The sequence below is a fragment of the Arachis ipaensis genome, chromosome B04, assembly GCF_000816755.2.
Source record: "Arachis ipaensis cultivar K30076 chromosome B04, Araip1.1, whole genome shotgun sequence".
NCBI lineage: Eukaryota > Viridiplantae > Streptophyta > Magnoliopsida > Fabales > Fabaceae > Arachis > Arachis ipaensis.
In genome coordinates, this window is record NC_029788.2 from 11,399,748 (window position 1) to 11,413,000 (window position 13,253).

Below are 13,253 nucleotides of genomic sequence, written 5' to 3' on the forward strand. Positions count from 1 at the left end.
ATTGTGAGGGGACGTTTTTAGGTAGCTTTCCCTTATTTCCCCCATGCCCTTTTTTACTTTCCAGGGTTATTTACATCTTTCTGTTCTTTTTGAAACCGTTTTGGCTTTCCTTCTTACTTCCCTCGTTTGTTTCATTTCTCTTTTACTCTCTTTTCTGAAAAATCTCCTTCTCTCTGGTGTGCTCTGGCGTTTCTTCGAGGTTGAGTTTTCTGCTTTCCTTGCTTCAGCATTTTCGGGCTCGTTCTTTGCATTATCAGGTTGGTATCCCTTTGTTTCTTTCTTGCTTTCATTATTTGGTGGTATTTTGTTGTTCTGTAATTGCCATGCATTGTTTTGCCATCTGCTTTCTTGTGCTGCATTTTGCGTTTTGGGTGGTGGTAGTATTTGTGTTTTGAAGGGGATGAGCACCGCCGTATTGGATTGGTAGTGGGTAGTAAGTTTTTGGTTGTCTTCCTTGCTTCTGCGTAGGGTTAGTAGGCTGATGGTGGTGCTCCTCCCTGTTTTAGGTATGCATCGGCGGAGGAGTGAGGGAGTGGGTACTTCAATAGCCCCTTCCAGGGGCGTCCCCGCTCGCTATATCTGGGTGACTAGCGATATGTGGGGTGTTCCGTCGCGGATGACGGAGGCCGATCTCCAAAGGCTCCGCGATCAGGGGGCGATTTGTGGTGGCGGCGATATGGAGCGGCAATATGAGCTTGCCCTCCCGGATGCCGATGAGCATGTTTGTTATCTGAAACTCAATTCGCCCACTGTGCCGGACTGGATGTGGGTTTATGAGTCGATGTTTACTTGGCTCGGCGTGCGGTTTCCCTTTTCGCCGTTTGTTCAGGAGCTGCTGAGTCGGTGTTCCGTGGCACCGTCTCAGCTTCACCCGAATAGTTGGGCGGCCATCAGGTCTTTTGAGCTTGTGTGTCAGTACATCGATCTTCCGGTTTCTGTTCCTGTTTTCCTTTTTCTTTTCTTATGTACTCTTCCGACTAAGGAGGGGAAACATAAGAAAGGATATATGTCGTTCCGGGCTCAGCCTCATCGTCGTATATTTGGTTTGTTTGAAGATTCTTTCCACGATTTTAAAATAGAATACTTTAAAGTACGCCCTGTTCAGGGACATCGTCCTTTTTGGTTGACGTTAGAGGGCGAGCGTCGGTTTCTGACTTATTAGAATTTCGGTGCAGGGCCGTCGGTTTTGACCAAGGTCACATATGATGGTTTGTCTCTAGAGGATAAGGACAATGCTAGTGTCCTTTGGCATTTGTTTGGGGAGCGTCTATTGAATCCTCGGGACGTCATGGGGGATCCTGTGTCCTGCCGGTCGTATATTGGTGTGTGGCTATCTTTTTCTTTGTAGTTATGTTTGTTTCCCGATTTTGTAACTTTGTTTTTCTTTGGATTTTTTCAGTTGAGATGGCTGGTGGTTTGACTTCTCTGGTGAGGCTGAAAGCAGCAATGGATCGGGAGGAGGGGTCGTCGGCGTCTCCTGCTACCCCTGCCTCTAATTCTGCTGCGGATTCTCGAGCTGTTTCCCAGGAGGTGATTTCGTCTGGGGTTAGGGCTGGTGCTCAGGTTTCTCCTGGTCCCGTGAACTCGCCTGAAGAGGAAGTCGTTGTGGTCACGGCCGCCAAGGCTTCTCGGAAGAGGAAGAGGCCCGAGGAGCCCAGTAGTGAGAATTTTGAGGAGGAGGGTGCTGTTCCTACCGTGATGGATCGGCGTTTCAATGCTTCGGGGTTTATAGATCAGTACTTGATGCCAGGTACCAAACCATTTTTTGATGACTGTGATGTCTCCTTTCAAGCCAAGTCGGTATATCATGCCCTCCTCCGATCTGCTGTTATTGTTCGGAAGGCTGAGCCCGTGATGGCTCAGGTCGGTTTGCTGGATAAGAAGCTTCGTCATTCCCAAGCTGATGTGGCCAAGTTGAAAGAACAGCTTGAGGCCGCCGAGGTAGCGAGAGAGAAGGCGGCGAAGTCTTCCGAGGAAGCCGGGGCTGAGATCCTCTGACTTTTTGAGGTTGAGACTTCACTCCTATCTCAGCTGGGTGTGGAGCGAAGGCGAGCTTCCGATGCGGGTTCTCAGGCTTCCGTGCTTCTTGGGGAGGTGGAGGCATAGTTGTCAGAACCGAACCGGTGATCGAACCGGTCAGGTTACTGGGTCACTGGGTCACTGGTTCAACCGGTGGATCATTGGTTGAATCGATAGAACCGGTCGTACGTAAATAAAAAATATAAAATAGTAAAAAATTGAATAAAGTGACAATTAGGTCCATCCTTAAAATTTTTTACTTCAAATTAATTAGCCCTTGAAAAAAAAATATCAATTTGGTCCTTCAAGATAGTAAACGATGAACACATTACGTCCTTCTATTAAAATTTTTCATGTGAAATTTAGTGGTGATGCTTAGATGTCCCTACTAATTAGTCTTAAGTCAAAATCTTCGAAGACCTACTAACTCAATACTCTAAAAAATTTAAAATAAATATCTTTACTAACATTTTAATATGTAAATGTAAATATTAAAATATTTGATACTTATTTTAATAATTTTATAAATTTTAAAGAATTAAAAAAATTGAGTATAAAACTAAAATTAAATTAAATAAATATAAAATAATTTAGTTGTGTATGTATATAATATATAGAATAACTAGCACATTGCATGCTTTATCCTTGTTAGGCAAGGAGACATGGGTTCGAAACCCATTGCATGCATTTTTGAATATTGGATCCAATATTCAAATGCTGCTGGAACACCCAAGACTTGCATTTGTTGGGAGCACCATAGGACCGGCCGGTTTACGGATTGCATCAAACCGGCTGATTTTGGCCGGTTTCGTCCGGTTTGTGATGAACCACCCGGGTTTAAGCTGTTTGCTTCCTTCTTCGGTCCAAACTAAAACTGAACCGGCTGGACCACCGATTCACCAATTTTTTGGTCGAACCGGCCGGTCCGGTTCGGTTTTTACAACTATGGGTGGAGGCTTTAAAGGCTGAAGTGGCCGCTCTGAAGAAGGAGAAGGTGGAGTTGTTAGCTGATGCAAAGGGTGCGATCGTGCCTACCGAGGAGACAATGAGGGCCCAGGATTTGGTGCTAGCTCCGAGTGTGGATGTGTCTGTGATGGGGCTTTCAAGACCATCCGTGATGGCCAGATCGTTGACCTTGAGTAGTTTTTTATGATATTTTGTTATGTTAGTTTTTTTTTGGACTTTGTTAGTTTTATTTTGGATATTTTGGTTGGCCCTGAGGCCGTGTATTTGGTATGTTTTGAACTCTTTATGCCGTTGTGGCCGTTTATAGTTTGCTGCCATTGTGGCCGTTTATAGCTTTGTTTTTCTTTGATGGCTCGCGTGGCCGTTCGGGCTCTTCCGCTTTATATGATTAAGCCGTCGTGACTTAGGACCTTTGGTAGGCCGTTCGGTAGTGTTAGAGGATATCCGTTTGTTAGGCCTCGAGGGTGATCAGTTCTCGGTGTTGTGGCCTTGTTTTTATTCCGTGTTTGGGAAAAAAAGGGGAGAGGTATGAAAAATGGCTTTTGATGGAATTTTATTAATGTTCGGGCCTCGTTAAAACCCTCCGTTTATGGCGGAAAAGAGTACCCGAGATTGATACTTTAATTGTTGTAAAGAGGGAAAACAAATGTAGTAAAGAAAAGAAACAACTAAGCAGATAAAACAAGGGAAGACCTAGGGAGGTCAGTCTAAGTGTAGTATCATCGTAAGTTGGCGGCGTTCCATGTCCTCGGGATTTCGTCGCCGTTAAGTCGTTCGAGCTTGTATGCTCATTTTTCGAGGGCAGCCTTGATTCTGTATGGTCCTTCCCAATTGGGGGTGAGTTTTCCTTTCCCTGGGGTTGGGGTTCCAATGTCATTTCGTCGTAGGATGAGGTCGTCGGGTACGAATTCTCGTCAGATGACGCCGTGGTTGTATCTTAGGCTGATTATTTGTTTTAGAGCTAGCTCTCTGATGTGGGCTATGCTTCTTACTTCGTTGGTGAGGTCTCGTTCTGCTTCCTCGTCGTTACCCCCGATCGTCCTCCTTGGGCTTGGGTCTCCTATTTCCACTGGGATAACAGCCTCCACGCCGTATGTTAATCGGAAGGGGGTTTCTCCGGTGGTCGTTTGGGGGGTTGTTCGATACGACCATAAGACTGATCCGAGTTCGTCGCCTCATAGCCCTTTGGCTTCGTCGAGCCATTTCTTCAGTCCTTTGACGATTATTTTGTTTGGGGATTCCACCTGCCCGTTTGTTTGGGGGTGCTCTACCGAGCTGAATCAGTGGGATACATGTAGCCCTTCTAGGAATTCTCTGAATTTCCTATCGGCGAATTGGGTTCCGTTGTCCGAGATGATGATCTCGGAGATCCCGAAGCGGGTTATGATCTGTCGCCAAAGGAATTTTCGGCATTAGGTTGCCGTGATGGAGGCCAGGGGTTCGGCCTCGATCCATTTGGTGTAATAATCTATGGCGACGATGAGGTACCGGAGTTGGCCGGGTGCCGTAGGAAAGGGCCCGACGAGGTCGATCCCCAGGTACCGAATGGCCGTTCTACCGATATGATGCTGAGCTGGTGCGGGGCGGCTTGGTGAATATTGGCGTGCCTTTGGCATTTGTCGCGGTTTTTTACCAGCTGCATGGAGTCCCGGATAATCGTAGGCCAGAAGTATCCGGCCCTGATGACTTTCTGGGCCAAGGTTTTGCCCCCGATGTGGTGGCCGCAACAGCCTTCATGGACTTCGCGGAGTATGTACTCCGTGTCTTCGAGTTCGACGCATTTGAGAAGGGGTTGCGAGAATCCGCGTTTGTATAGTTGTCCTGCGATGACCGTATAATTGGCGGCTTCCCTTTTTGTCCATTTTTCCTCCTTGGGGTCTTCTGGCAGTGTTCCGTTGAAGAGGTATTGTATGATAGGGTAGGTCCATGATCCCTGTCTAGAGAGTGTTAGGTAGGTGTCGGTCGTGGTTGATATAGATGGTGATCTGACGACTTCCTGAATTAGCGACTTGTTGCCGTGTCCTGGCTTAGTGTTGGCTAGTTTAGAGAGGAGATCTGCCCTGGCGTTTCGTTCCCTAGGAACGTGCTGTATGGTTACGCGATTGAATCCTTCCTTTAGTTCATTCACCTTGGCAAGGTATTGTTGGAGTTGGGGATCTCGCGTTTGGTAGTCTCCGTTAATTTTGGAGCTGACTACCTGTGAATCGGTGTTTACTTCCAGGTCCTTTGCTCCGACTTCCTTGGCTAGAGCTAGGCCTGCTATGAGGGCCTTATATTCTGCTTGATTATTTGAAACTGAAAACTCGTATCATATTGACTGTTCAATTACGACCTCATTTTGACTTTCGAGTATGACTCTGGCACCTCCGGAGGTGACGTTCGACGAGCCATCGATGTGTAGTTTCCATGACTCGGGGGCGGAGTTTCCTGGTGTCATCTCGGCGATGAAGTCGGCCATTGCCTGTGCTTTGATTGCGTTTCAGGGTTCGAACTTGATCTGGAATTGGGAAAGCTCGATGGACCATGCTAGCATTCTTCCTGCTAGGTCGGGTTTTTGCAGTATCTGTTTGACCGCTTGGTCGGTTTGAACTGTCATGGGATGGGCCTGAAAATATTGTCGTAAGCGCCGGGAGGCCGTGAGGAGTGCGAAAGATAGCTTTTCCAGGCGCGAGTAGCGAGTTTCCGTGTCTTGTAGGACTTTGCTTATGAAGTATATGGGTTTTTTTTTCTTTTTCTCATTTTCGCGGATGAGTGCCGCTGTGAGTGCTTCTTCTGTTATGGAGAGGTATAGGTAGAAGGTCTCCCCTGTTTGGGGTTTGGCGAGGACTGGTGGTTCTGCTAGGACTTTCTTGAAATATTGGAATGCTTCTTCGCATTTTGCTTCCCATTTGAAGGGGGTTCCTTTCTTCATCAGTTTGAAGAAGAGGATTGCTTTTAGTGCCGATGCTCCGAGGAAGCGGGATAGCGCAGTGAGCCGGCCGGTGAGCTTTTGGATATCGTTAAGGTTTTTTGGGCTTGTCATCTCGAGAACGACACGACATTTCTCTGGGTTAGCTTCAACTCCGTGTTGTGTGATCATAAAGTCGAGGAACTTTCCTGCCTCCATTCTGAAGGCGCATTTTGTCGGGTTGAGTCGCATTTGGTGCTTTCGTAGGGTGTTCATTACGAGCTTGAGGTCGTTGATGAGTTGCTCGCCGAATTTAGTCTTGGCGAGCATGTCGTATATGTAAACTTCTAATTTGGTCCCGGACAGGTTCTGGAATATCTTGTTGACGAGCCTTTGGTAGGTGGCTCCGGCGTTCTTCAGGACAAAGGGCATGACCGTGTAGCAGTACGTCCCGTCAAGGGTGATGAATGCCATTTTTTCCTCATCGTGTTGGTGCATAGGTATTTGGTTGTAGCCGGAGTATGCGTCCATGAAGCTGAGGTATCGATGGCCGGATGCGGCGTCTACCAATCCGTCGATGTTTGGTAGGAGAAAGGCGTTTTTTGGACAGGCTTTGTTGAGGTTCGTGTAGTCGACGCACATTCGCCATTTCCCGTTGGATTTCTTTACTAGAACGACATTTTCCAACCACGTCATGTAGGGTAGTTCTCTGATGAAGTTTGCTTTGAGTAGGGCGTTTACTTGCCTTTTGTCCTCGGCCGCTCGGTCTGGGGACATTTTTCGTCTCCTTTGTGCCACGGGTTTGGCTTTGGGGTCTACGGCTAGCCGGTGGGACATTAGATCGGGGTCTATTTCAGGCATGTCGGCTGGTGTGAATGCGAACAAGTCTCTGTTTTGTTTCAGGAATTGAGAAAGGTCCTCTTTAAGGTCATACGGGAGGTTTCTGTTGATGAAAGTGTATTCGTCTTTGGTTTGCCCTACTTGTAGTTTCTCCATATCGCCTTCTGGTTCTGGCATGGGTTGGCCATCTTGTCGAGCGTCCTGGTCGGCTAGGAATATTCCAGCCGCGTCGCGAGACTTCTTCCGTAAAGCTAGGCTGGTGTTGTCACATTCTACTGCGACTTCCTGGTCTCCGTGGATGGTGTCGATGGAGCCGTCTTCCGTTGTGAACTTCATAAGGAGGTATTTGGTAAAGATGACGGCAGAGAAGTCGTTGATTGTTTTTCTTCCAAGGATGACGTTGTAAGCAGTGGAGTCTTTTAGGACTACAAATTCGGATAGAATTGTTTTCCTTTGGTTACCCGTTCCTATGGTGAGGGGGAGGGTGATGGAACCGTCTGGTTTGAGGAAGTTGTCTCCAAGTCCCGTGACGTCGTTGCGGTGCGTTTGGAGATTATCGTTGTGGAGCCCGAGCTTGTTGAAGGCTCCTCGGAAGAGGATGTTAGAGTCTGCGCCGGTGTCCACCAGTATTCTTCGTACTACTTCTGTTCCGATTCTTGCTGAGATGACGAAAGGTGCGTCTTCGGCCGAGGTGCCGTGTTGGCAGTCCTCGGGTAGGAAGGTTACCGTGTTGTCGGCGGTGGTAGTTGGGGTTTGGTCTCTGACGGCCAGGACTTTGAGGTCCTTTTTTAGTGTTGATTTTGACTTGCCTGATACATATTTGCCCGTGATAACGTTTACTATTATGGTTGGTTCGTCTTCTGGGCTTTCCCTAGGGGGTTATTTTTGTGTTCTCGGGTTGCGTCCTTCTCTTTCTGGTGACCTGTCTCTTTCCGCGCGTTTTGGTTCTCTGATGATTTTGGCGAACTATGGGAGCTTGCCATCTCTTATGGCTTGTTCGAGAGCGTCTTTAAGGTCGAAACAGTCTTGTGTCCTGTGCCCGTAACCTCGGTGGTAGTCACAATAAAGGGTCTTGTTGCCGTCTGTTCTTTCTTTGAGTTGTCGGGCTTTCAGGATAATACATCGATCTGCTATTTGGTGGTATATCTCAGTAATTGGGGTTGTCAGGGGTGTGTAATTAGAGAATTTACCGATTTTGGGTGGTCGGTTTGTGTTTGTTTGTTTGGGATGGTCCCTCTGATTTTCTCTGGATGGTGGGTTAGGTCGGGACGTCAAGTTGCCGTGTTGGGTGTTGCTGTTTGTTGGTAGCGACGACCTGGCTGACCTCCTCGTCATTTATGTAATCTCTGGCGATGTTCTGGATCTCGTGCATGGTCCACACTGGTTTGGTGGTAAGGTGCTTGCGGAAATCTTCGTTCATGAGCCCGTTGGTTAAACAGAGGCTTGCAACGGAATCTGTGAGCCCGTCGACCGTTAGGCATTCATCGTTGAAGCGGTCGAGGTATTTTCGTGTAGACTCATCCTGTTTTTGTGTGACCCCTAGCAGGCTGATGGGGTGTCTAGCTTTAGTGATTCTAGTTGTAAATTGGGCCATGAATTTTCGTGAAATGTCGTGGAAACCGGTTATGGATCCGTTAGGGAGGCCGTTAAACTATTTGATTGCCGGCCCGGCTAGGGTTACCAGAAAAGCTCTGCATCGGACTGCGTCGGCTGCGCCTTCTAGGTTCATCCTGGTTTCGAAGGCCATTAGGTGTTCCTGGAGATCCTTGGTTCCGTCATACTTCATGTATGTGGGTTTATCAAAACCTTTGGGAAGTTTTGCTTTTAAGATCCTCTCCGTGAAAGGAGTGGCTCCCATTATTGTGTGGTCGTTTCTCGTGCGTTTGGTTTCTCGGTGTCGTCGGTCTTTGTCCGAGTCGTGTTAATGACTTAGATCCCGGGAAGCGCTGCGGTTGCACCTTTTACTGTGTCACCGTTCTGGTGACTTTTCACGTCTGGGGTCGTGCGAGGTGCTGTGATTCCCATCGTGTTGTCGGGTTGGCAATCTACCTCGGCGAGATTTTGATATAGAGGTTACGTGGCTTCCATTTTCGGCGTTGTGCCTTTCCTTGGTGGCCACTCTGCCTTCGAGTTCTTGGACTCGAAGGCAGAGATCTTGGATTATTTGTGCCGCTTTGTCCCCTGTGTTTTTGGGGTGCCGTGGCTCTGCGACGACGCGTTCGTTTTCCTTATTCTGTGCTGGGGTGGCGTGGTGGATGGTGCTTGCTATCCTTCCACGGTTCGTGACCTCCTGCTGTTCGGGGGTCGGTTTCCTCGTTCGGGAGTTATCTTGGCTTAAGGAGGTTTCTTCAAGTACGTCCCCCATTCTGGCTTAATCGGCGCAAGTCCCCACAGACGGCACCAATGTACGAGATGTCTCTGGTACGGGTTGAGAGGTGGATCGAGAACTTGCGGGTTGAGGCAGGTGCCGGATCTCTTGACTGGAGCAATGGGGGGAGGTACCTGCAAAGACACTCCGATGCTCAAGTCAGAATGGATCTGAGAGGTATAAGGTGTGTGGAATGAATGAATATCTGGAGGGACCTGGGTCCTCTATTTATAGGTGATGGTGAATATCTTATCTTATCTTATTTGGCTAAGATAAGGGAGACGTTTGAATTTGAAAGTTGGTTGGGAGCTCTATTGCGCCGGTTTTTGGCCTTCTAGAGGGTTTTGATGGGTCGGACCCGGGTAACCGGGTTCGGGGGTCGTCCCGGATTGTGGGATCCGTGGATTGGATCCGTAGCAGAAAACAATAAGAACATATATGATATACAGCATGACATACATATATGTAATACTAACTATTATAGTGGAGTTAGAAGTAGGACCAGCAGCGAGGACTTCTGTTTTATGTTTTATATTTTATTTTTTTCCCACAAAATTCTATTTGTCGACTTCTTTCCATTTTCTTTCGTCCATCCCATTCATGCTTATAGAATGCTGCTCCTTATTTTGTTTTAAAACTAATGAAGGTCCTCCCTACTTTAATTTAAACTAATTGAAGTCAATAAATTAAATTCTAAGATTTGTTTTATTTAAATTTTGTGTTTTTTATTTTAAATCAAGAAAATGCACAAATTGATTGTTTTGTTAACAAAAAATCATATGGTTGTTACGTGATATTTAACAATTAATTAATTAACATGGAAGAATTTAATATTTTATTTTATTATTTGTTTTTAAATCTTACAAATTAAAATTGATTGGATTACGTAAGCACAAAAAAATATACTAAAACATTACAATATAACAAATTATATAATTGGAGACCAAATTAAATTAATAAAACTAATATCCTCTCCATTAGTAATTAACATTAAATTTAAGAGAAAGACTTTTTGAGGTGCACCAACCAATGAGAGAGAAAGAGTCATTTAAAGCCTACCAACCAATTAGAAGGCATTTAGGTGTAATTAAAAAATAGTATGTTTCTTTTCCAAAAAAGAGTATGAGTAATTCAAATTCTCAGCGCCAACAACCATTTTTGCCCCAAAATAAGCTAATGCTGCAGCTATTGTTTGGTATCCAGTTCAACAATGAAAAGAGGGGGTTAAAGTATTAATCAAGTATCATAGTAAGTATTTCACATATCAAAAATCTCAGACCTTGGCTAAGTTTAATTGCAAGTTGCAATGTGCTCTCCTTATTCTGTTAACCAATGCTTGTTTAAATGACAATGTATTTGTTGTATGATAAGGTGAGTATTAAAGTGCTGATTAAAACCTTGTTGGCGCTGAAAATTTTTCATCCTTTGGATATTACTTTTAAAGTGCCCAGCCTAAAGCTTCATCCAGCATGAACAGACCAAGAAAATGGAGCATCTATATTGAAAGCTCTTTCTGCAGTTATGCTTTCAACCCACGGGTATTTTATTATATGCTTTGTGATTTAGTTTATTGTAGTAGATAATGTTGTACCATATGGTTATCTATTCTTCATTTTGATATTAGAAAAATTTTTTTGTTTGTTAATTGATGCCTTTTCCTGAGATATTTCTCTCAAACAATTTCGAACTTTAGTTTCAAAAGAACCATACTTTGCAATGAATGGTTACTTCTTTCGTAACTGCAGAATGCTTTGTGGTGTGTAAATGATGTGTGATATATTTATATGCTTATGTTGTTTTATATTCTGTCTATAAGAAACAAAGAATATTATGGCATGTATTTATTCTAGAAATGTGTTTCTTCATCTGATTTCATATATAAATTTAAAACCAATCATGAGGATTGGGTCAAATCCATCAAATTCAAATTAGGCCATGATGTTTTTGAGCGTGTTATTGGTGTTATTGGTGTTATTGTTGCTATTAATATTAATGCTACTCATGATAATATAAAAACCTTGTATAAAGTCCGGACTGAGATGCGAGCTGCATTTCAAAGTCTACTAAAGGTACTATAAAATGTGTATTTATTCTTTATTTATATCCATTGTGCTCTGTATTTAGTGTTATCAATATTGAAGGTTTTAGTGATGTTAATGTTGATTCTATCATAGGAGACAGAAAATAAAATAATGTAGTAAGCTGTTCTTGTTATTTAATTTTTTGAATAAGTGGCATTCCTTGTCATGGAATTTCATTATTTATGCCAAAATTACTTAGATCTCTGATTTTTACAACGAAATGACCAAAAAATTTTGGCAAGTCTACTTTCCATCCCATCCAATTAAACACATCCTGATTTTGGTTAGTTGTCCCTCAGGATGATGGAATACTCGTTATTCCTTCTGTAGCTAATGGTCCATTAAAGCTTAATACAAAGTAAGGGTTGTCTTCTGAGTTTCATGTTAGAACTTCTGCATTGTCGAGCATTGCTAGCGTGTCTGGATGTTGTCAAGTAATTTACTATCTTTAGGTGCTAGAGGTGATCTTGTTCCTTTTCTCAGTTTCATTTGTTCTGAAATGTTGCTTGAGCTGCTTGCTTACTTTTATATTGTTTGTTGCAGGTTACAGTTCCATTAGGTTCTCATAATGGTGGCTGTGTTTCTATTTCATTCATCTCATTCCATGGGGCTGATAAATTTCTGCTTGATACGGTGTTGGATATGTATTGCACTCTTCAAGAGCAAGTTAGTGTTGCCTCCTATTCTTTGCCATTACCAGATACCAATGGCAACATTGAAACTTATGAGCTTCTAGAGGAGAAGGTTTGTTCTATCTTGCTACTTTAAGAGCAGCAGCTTACATTATATGTGCAATGTGGATAATATGATATAAGCTGATAAAAGGCGTATTCTTCAGGGAAATGCAGCCTTTAAAGGAAGCCAGAGGAATAAGGCACTATCTTACTACACTGAGGCTATCAAACTGAATGGCATGAATGCGACTTACTACTGTAGCCGAGCGGCTGCTTACTTAAAGTTAGCCTGGTATGAGGTTTCTCCTATTTGCCAATTGGTATGTTATCCATTTCTTTATTTAAACGGTTTCACATGAAATTATGCAGTTTTCAGCGCATAAGAAGACTGCAATAATGCAATTTTGATTGATAAGACTGTGAGAAGATAAGCATGTTATAGTAGCATTTTTTACAACACTTATTTTAAGTGATCACCCCAAAACATAAGTAAAGAAATATAATACAAAGCAAAAAATTAGATTAGAAAAAATAGAGTGCAAAAAAAAATAAAATAATAAAACCAAGAAAAAATTATATTCTTGGCACATTGCAAAAACCATATTTTTAAATGACCATATGGTTCCTCTTTGGCTTTCTTAGTTTCAAGTTCAACTTGGTGGAATTTTCTAAAAGAAAAGAGACTGTTTGAATTTAGAAGGTGAGCATTTTATATCTCATGTTATGCCAGTATTTTTGGGTTTAATTAGCGTATTCTCTTTTTGAATTTAGCAGAGAATTCAGAAGTCTTTTGGTGTAGATGAATTTCATCTTAATGTGCAAAACACTTCATCAATCTCGCAAAACCTGAATTATAATTTTTTTAATTCTTTTTGGGAGCTTAATCTATTCATATGTAACCGAGTTTCCTGTAAAATCCCCTGGTTTCTTACATAGACAGGCTGAAATATTTAAACTTTGGTAACTGCCAATTGTTTTTTATTCTCATATGAATAGGAATTTTCTAATTTCTATGTGTAATTTTTGGTTCAATTTCCAACTTTTTTTATTTTTTAGTCGGTGCAAATGAATGGTCCAATTAGATTAGGTCGTTGGTAGGTAAGTAATGGGTTTTCTTCTTTTATCCAAGTTCCTCTATTTTCAAGTGGTGTTTAGTTGAAGATGTAACTATTTTTAACTTAATTTTTGTACCATTCCCTTTGAATTTAGCATTTAGAGTCTTAGGTGGAACAGTTCAAAGCTTGTGTGTATTTTAGTAAGCCTCGCTTATTTGCCAGGCATCTCAATCATGGATTTATTGATGTTTTCGTTGTGGTAACTGATGATCTAGGTATCAACTATGTGTACTACCTATAAGAGCCAACTCTAACGAATTTTCCAAATTTCTCTTGTACACTTTATTGCTAAAGAACCAGATA

At 43.3% G+C, this 13,253-nt stretch overlaps 1 protein-coding gene across 6 annotated transcripts; it reads left to right on the top strand.

The window, feature by feature from the left end:
- Positions 10,193-13,136, top strand: LOC107637601 (outer envelope protein 64, mitochondrial-like). 6 transcript variants are annotated; one of them, XM_021120741.1, is made up of 4 exons: positions 10,193-10,328; positions 10,525-10,618; positions 11,705-11,905; positions 12,000-12,470. In XM_021120741.1, exons 2-4 carry the CDS (start codon positions 10,550-10,552, stop codon positions 12,192-12,194), a joined length of 465 nt encoding a protein of 154 aa, XP_020976400.1. In that variant the 5' UTR covers positions 10,193-10,328; positions 10,525-10,549; the 3' UTR covers positions 12,195-12,470. The 6 variants fall into 6 exon arrangements, with proteins under 6 accessions (XP_020976400.1, XP_020976399.1, XP_016196483.1 ...); XM_021120740.1 differs by having other exon boundaries at positions 10,197-10,332; positions 10,452-10,618; XM_016340997.2 differs by having other exon boundaries at positions 10,198-10,328; positions 10,452-10,618.

What these genes read in the sequence shown, in the direction of transcription:
- LOC107637601 (XM_021120741.1), top strand. Translation starts at nt 10,550, where the DNA reads ATGAACAGACCAAGAAAATGGAGCATCTATATTGAAAGCTCTTTCTGC. An exon ending in GTTATGCTTTCAACCCACGG is followed by an intron (nt 10,619 to 11,704) that starts GTATTTTATTAT and finishes TGTTTGTTGCAG; the next exon opens with GTTACAGTTCCATTAGGTTC. An exon ending in ATGAGCTTCTAGAGGAGAAG is followed by an intron (nt 11,906 to 11,999) that starts GTTTGTTCTATC and finishes CGTATTCTTCAG; the next exon opens with GGAAATGCAGCCTTTAAAGG.